The sequence below is a fragment of the Eucyclogobius newberryi genome, unplaced genomic scaffold (genome assembly GCF_026437365.1).
Source record: "Eucyclogobius newberryi isolate DKJ021-1_F unplaced genomic scaffold, fEucNew1.0.hap1 SCAF_13, whole genome shotgun sequence".
NCBI lineage: Eukaryota > Metazoa > Chordata > Actinopteri > Gobiiformes > Gobiidae > Eucyclogobius > Eucyclogobius newberryi.
Window position 1 is genome coordinate 16016727 of NW_027315757.1, and position 7275 is coordinate 16024001.

Below are 7275 nucleotides of genomic sequence, written 5' to 3' on the forward strand. Positions count from 1 at the left end.
TCTGGAAACATGTACATTTAGTCCTCGTTAAAGTTAGTCAAATTAAATATTTTTTGGGGTTAAAGTTTGAAAGCAGTTAGAACTTTTGATGACGCTTGATTTTGTTGATTTGATTAACAATCTTGAGGAGTAATTTTCCTTCCCAGTGATGCAGGATTACACTTGGTTTATCTGGTTGTTCATTGACTCTGACTCGGTCCACGCCAAAGCCTCGGTGTCAGCGTTGCCTGGAGACGCACAACGCGGAGCCTCAACGTGGGATTCCCGCAGATGAGCTGCGCGTGAAGCGTGAATGGAAACACCGCGACTGCTTCTGCTTCACGCGAGGAAACAAAAGCACACAAGCCAAAGGAATGCAACATAAACAAACACTGAAGCTTAATTGTAACACACATACACTGTACTCTGTTATATCCATGCGTTTGTGTAGTTGTAAAGTTGCTTCTGATCCTTTTAAATCACATTTTATTTTTCGCAGCTTTTATTGTGAAGTTATGTTTTCGGTACCTTCAGTTAGCTTGACTATACGATGCGAGGTTTCTATTTTCCTTCTTACTTTGGGCACAATTTATCAAACACAGGCGAAATTACAGCCACAAGACACGATGCTTGGATCTTAAACAACACTGTATTTATGTGTTTACTGCACTATTATATTTATATGCGGTAGTTTTAATCGTTTTTTTTTCTGTCGGAATTGCAATAGTTTCAGAGGACCAACCCGCCGGCGCCCGCTCGACCGTTTAATCGTTTTATTTAATTTACCGTGACTTTTGGTGATTCTCAAAATGTCGGATGAAAATAACGTCAGCCTTTACGACTTGTTAAACTTGTCCATCGGTTTCCCGGGGCAGAGCACGGTCAACTTCAGGGCCTTGTACACGCTGCTGCACGGTATTCTGAGGCAGCTGGACCTCCGCGACATCACCGTGCGCTTCAGCGACACGAGCCCGGCGGAGAGCGCTCTGGAGCCGGGGAGAGAGGAGGAGCAGCCCCGGAGCGGGAGTGGAGCCCCGCGGGAGGCACCGGGGACGGGACAGAGGACCCCACAGGTACAGGTGCAGGTACAGGTGCAGGTGCAGGTGCAGGTGCAGGTACAGGTGCAGGTACAGGTACATGTACAGGTGCAGGTGCAGGTGCAGGTGGAGGTGCAGGTACAGGTACAGGTACAGGTGCAGGTGGAGGTGGAGGTGCAGGTGCAGGTACAGGTACAGGTGCAGGTGCAGGTACAGGTACAGGTACAGGTACAGGTGCAGGTGCAGGTGCAGGTGCAGGTGGAGGTACAGGTACAGGTACAGGTGCAGGTGCAGGTGGAGGTGCAGGTACAGGTGCAGGTGGAGGTGCAGGTACAGGTACAGGTACAGGTACAGGTGCAGGTGCAGGTGCAGGTGCAGGTGCAGGTACAGGTGCAGGTGCAGGTGCAGGTGCAGGTGCAGGTACAGGTACAGGTGGAGGTGCAGGTGCAGGTGGAGGTACAGGTGCAGGTGCAGGTGGAGGTGGAGGTACAGGTACAGGTGCAGGTGGAGGTACAGGTACAGGTACAGGTGCAGGTGCAGGTGCAGGTGCAGGTGGAGGTACAGGTACAGGTGCAGGTGCAGGTGCAGGTGCAGGTGCAGGTGCAGGTACAGGTACAGGTGGAGGTGCAGGTGCAGGTGGAGGTACAGGTGCAGGTGCAGGTGCAGGTGGAGGTACAGGTGCAGGTACAGGTACAGGTGCAGGTGCAGGTGGAGGTACAGGTACAGGTACAGGTACAGGTACAGGTACAGGTGCAGGTGGAGGTGCAGGTACAGGTACAGGTGGAGGTACAGGTGCAGGTACAGGTACAGGTACAGGTGCAGGTGCAGGTGGAGGTACAGGTACAGGTGGAGGTGCAGGTACAGGTACAGGTACAGGTACAGGTGGAGGTACAGGTACAGGACCAGGTACAGGTACAGGTGCAGGTGCAGGGGCAGGTGCAAGGGCAGGTGCAGAGAGAGTGTGCAAAAACCAGAGTAGACCATAACGCAATTGATGTTGTTATAAATATTTATAACAACATCAAAAAAGCGACTATTTGAAATGTTCAAAGTAGATACGTCAATCAGCTGCTTTTCTGTTACAAATAATGGATAAATCTTGCCTTAAGATTGCATTTGAGCTTCACAAAAAATATGATTTGTGGTTAAGTTTGTAATATATCTATAGATAAAACGAAAAACTATTGTGGGTTTAATTCATTTGTAATTATTTGTCTAGTAAAACCGGAAAATCCATTCATCAAAAATGCCTTTGATAATCTATGATGGGTTTTATAATGATTAATACAGCTGACAGAGGGATTAACTGTCAGAAACAAAATACTAATAATAATATGGCCTTTGAATGGGGAACAAACAGGCATAAACAGGCATAACAGACATAAACAAGCATAACAGACATAAACAGGCATAACAGACATAAACAGACACAAACAGATATAAACAGGCATAACAGACATGAACAGACATAACAGACATAAACAGACATAAACAGACATAAACAGGCATAACAGACATAAACAGGCATAACAGACATAAACAGACACAAACAGATATAAACAGGCATAACAGACATGAACAGGCATAACAGACATAAACAGACACAAACAGATATAAACAGGCATAACAGACATGAACAGACATAACAGACATAAACAGACATAAACAGGCATAACAGACATAAACAGGCATAACAGACATAAACAGACACAAACAGATATAAACAGGCATAACAGACATGAACAGACATAACAGACATAACAGACATGAACAGGCATAACAGACATAAACAGACACAAACAGATATAAACAGGCATAACAGACATGAACAGACATAACAGACATAACAGACATAAACAGGCATAACAGACATAAACAGACATAAACAGGCATAAACAGACATAAACAGACACAAACAGATATAAACAGGCATAACAGACATAAACAGACATAAACAGGCATAACAGACATGAACAGGCATAACAGACATAAACAGACACAAACAGATATAAACAGGCATAACAGACATGAACAGACATAACATACATAAACAGACATAAACAGGCATAACAGACATAAACAGACACAAACAGATATAAACAGGCATAACAGACATGAACAGACATAACAGACATAACAGACATGAACAGGCATAACAGACATAAACAGACACAAACAGATATAAACAGGCATAACAGACATGAACAGACATAACAGACATAACAGACATAAACAGACATAAACAGACATAAACAGACATAAACAGACATAAACAGGCATAAACAGACATAAACAGGCATAACAGGCATAACAGACATAAACAGACATAAACAGGCATAACAGACATAAACAGGCATAACAGACATAAACAGACATAAACAGGCATAAACAGGAAGCTGAAACACATGAATGAAAGACCTGGAGATATTAAAATCACCAAAATGCCGTCACAGTGAATGAGGCTGGAATTCCATTGAACCCGGAAGTAAGAGTGATGACATGGCTTAACAGGCTGACAGACTTTTTATTTCATTCAAATCAACACTTTTATGCCATCATAGTCTCAAAGAAATGCATGCGTTTACAGTTTGGATCATACGTGTAAATACAGTAGATAATATAACACAAATGTCTCTCTGCTGGGACGAGGCCATGGACGAGGGCGAGGTCCGATGCTCCGGTCGTGTCATCGTGGCGTTAAGCTCCTGATGACAGCACAAAAGCCGCTCTCTCGCACGACCCGGGGCGACGTTCAGGTTTCGGACGCACAAAGATAGAAGATAATTATCTCCCGATGGAACGAGGCCCTTTACGGCTTAAATATGATGCATTATTCAAGGTTTGTGCGCTTCGTTTTGACACCTTAGCCCCGGCACTTCCTGTGGCGCAGCCGGAGAGAGATAGTTTCACACGGTTTTAGAGCCAGCAGAGGGCGCTAGGACGGCCTCCACTGTCACGCTGCGGAGTGAAGCAGTCTAGTTGTACATTTGCTCAGTGATGTTATTGAGAATACAATATTTAGGCAGATACAAATACAAATATTGACAAAATATTAATCACATTTGTTATTCATATGGTTCAATCGATGATGGTTTTAGGTCAATTTTTTTTTGTCGAATTAAAACAAATAATGGTAATTTATTGAACAAAAAACATTTACAGGCTTTTGAAAAATACCTGGTCTGGTCTCTTGTCTCTTGTCTCTTGTCTCTTGTCCCTGGTCTCTGGTCTCTGGTCTGGTCTTTGTTCTAGTCCCTGGTCTGGTCTTTTGTCTCTTGTTTCTTGTCTCTTGTCTCTGATCCCTGGCCTAGCCTCTGGTCTAGTCCCTAATCTTGTCTCTGGTCTAGTCTCTGGTCTGGCCTCTGGTCTGGTCTCTGGTCTGGTCTCTGGTCTGGTCCCTGGTCCCTGGTCCCTGGTCCCTGGTCCCTGGTCCCTGGTCCCTGGTCCCTGGTCCTTGGTCCCTGGTCCCTGGTCCCTGGTCCCTGGTCTGGTCTCTGGTCTGGTCCCTGGTCCCTGGTCCCTGGTCCCTGGTCCCTGGTCCTTGGTCCTTGGTCCCTGGTCCCTGGTCCCTGGTCCCTGGTCCTTGGTCCCTGGTCCCTGGTCCCTGGTCTAGCCTCTGGTCTGGCGCAGGTCCATGTTTGGCCTGTGGCGTCGCAGGGATGAGGTGTAATCGCCCCCCGCAGAGGGCACCGTGAAAAGCCTGTGCTGGTCCACAGAGTTCATCCTGAATCATTCATGTGCTGTCAGAGCAAACTCAGAGGATTAACCGTGACCTCAGACGACCCTCGCTTCTGCCGCTTCTGCCGCTTCTGCCGCTTCACCAAACGACCAGAGAATAAACCGGAGTCACACATGTCAGGCCAAAGTCTGAACGACCTTTAGTTCATTTAGTCCAAGTTCAGTCGAGGTTTCTTTCCTGATCTAGACTTGTGAGTGGCTTGGTTCTCATTAGTCTGTCATTTTCAGTTCTAGTTTAATAACCCAAAGACATTTGACATAAGGAGGCAAACAAACAGAGGATGAAGCTAAAGTTAAAGTTGGTTTTGTTGTTTTCTTTAGTTGAGTTTAGTCCTGGTTTAGTCCTGGCTCATTGGCCCGAGCTCAGCGGCCTGTCTCCTGCAGCGCATCAATCATCTGCAGATTAAGCCCCACAGTGTGTCACGTAGCGCCACCTGGTGTTCGACCTGCTCCTCAACAAAGAATACTTTACAGACTAAAAAGAAACAACTTAAATGGATCAGTTTTTAAGCCTCAGCTGTTACTTTTAACTCTCAAAAGCTCAAATATGATCGTATCCTAACAAAAAAAAAACTACCCACCATCAAAAATGGACAAACAATAAATATCAAACCCAAAATACATTCATGGGTCCAAAGTGATGTGACACACTGACTGCATTTTGAGGACAAAAGCCGCATGTTCACTGTGGGCGGTGGCAACAAAAAGTCTGAAAACAAAGATTCCTTCTTTTCTGCCACGCCCCCAAAGACCCCGTTTGTCTAGAAGTTTGTGACTGTGGTCAGGAGGGACTAGTGGACTTACAGAACTCACTCCAGACTGAGACGGAGCTGTTTCAGGTCGTTAGCAGCTAATGCTAGTGGCTATGCTAATAAACGTTAGCCTACTGCAGACAGTTTTACGGAGCCTCATTTCAAACAGTCCGTCCCTTTTACTTTTCAGCATGTCTTTAAAATGGTGGTGACAACAAGTGACTGAAAATCATGGATAGCTCCATCTATTATTCATTGAACAATGGTCCTCATTGTGACGGGCCCAAGATGGCCCCCGACCCTTTGCTCTCTGTGCAGTTGACTGATGTTTTCTCATTGACAGGATCAATATGTGATCTGAGACGGCTGACTCACTCTAATTAGTTTTTCCTTAATGAAACAGTTGTGTTTGTTTTGTGTGGGCCGTGGTGCGTTCACTGACCCTGTCATTCCCAGACGCTCAAGCCTGGACACGCCTGAGCACTGTTTGTCTTTAAGGCTGAGCTAACCCTGAGATAACCCTGAGCTAAACGTGAGCTAAACATGAGCTAATCCTGAGCTAAACGTGAGCTAAACATGAGCTAACCCTGAGCTAAACGTGAGCTAAACATGAGCTAACCCTGAGCTAAACGTGAGCTAAACATGAGCTAACCCTGAGCTAAACGTGAGCTAAACATGAGCTAACCCTGAGCTAAACGTGAGCTAAACATGAGCTAACCCTGAGCTAAACATGAGCTAAACATGAGCTAAACGTGAACTAACCTTGAGCTAAACATGAGCTAACCTGAGCTAAACGTGAGCTAAACATGAGCTAACTCTGAGCTAAACGTGAGCTAAACGTAAGCTAAACGTGAGCTAAACGTAAGCTAAATCTGAACTAACTCTGAGTTAAACGACAGCTAAATGTGAGCTAAACGTAAGCTAACCCTGAGCTAAACGTGAGTTAAACGTGAGCTAACCCTGAGACAAACGTAAGCTAAACGTGAGCTAACCCTGAGCTAAACGTGAGTTAAACGTGAGCTAACTCTGAGCTAAAGTTGAACTAACCCTGAGCTAACCCTGAGCTAAACATGAGCTAACCTGAGCTAAACGTGAGTTAAATGTGAGCTAACCCTGAGCTAAACGTGAGCTAACCCTGAGCTAAACGTGAGTTAAATGTGAGCTAACCCTGAGCTAAACGTGAGCTAACCCTGAGCTAAATGTGAGTTAAACGTGAGCTAACCCTGAGCTAAACGTGAGTTAAACGTGAGCTAACCCTGAGTTAAAAGTGAGCTAACCCTGAGTTAAACGTGAGCTAACCCTGAGCTAAACATGAGCTAACCCTGAGATAAACTTAAGCTAAACGTGAGCTAACCCTGAGATAAACTTAAGCTAAACGTGAGCTAACCCTGAGATAAACTTAAGCTAAACGTGAGCTAACCCTGAGCTAAACGTGAACTAACCCTGAGCTAAACATGAACTAACCCTTAGCTAAACATGAACTAACACTTAGCTAACCCTGAGCTAATGAGTTTGCTCTGAACATACTTAGCCCTTCATTTGTATCAGGGTCAGAGGTCAGAGAGTTTCTATGACGATAACCCCAGAAGCGTTTGAGATTTTATTGACTCAGCAGCATGCAGGATGTTACACTTCTGTCTTACACTTTTGACACATGTGAGCTGCTTTAAACACATTTAACATTGGATTTTTACCACATTTGTTTATTTTACCCCCCACGAGTCCGAAGGTTCGTCTGTAAAATGCGCACGAAGCACGAAGACACGCAC

General features: G+C 45.2%; 1 protein-coding gene across 1 annotated transcript in view; it reads left to right on the plus strand.

Moving 5' to 3' along the window:
- Positions 1–788: 788 nt before the first annotated feature.
- The window catches only part of LOC140357774 (uncharacterized), a 20104-nt gene continuing 13617 nt past the window's right edge, over positions 789–7275 (plus strand). Inside the window, exon 1 of the mRNA XM_072442292.1 lies at positions 789–1022. Coding sequence (XP_072298393.1) covers positions 789–1022 — 234 coding nt within the window. The remainder of the gene's footprint in view (positions 1023–7275) is intronic.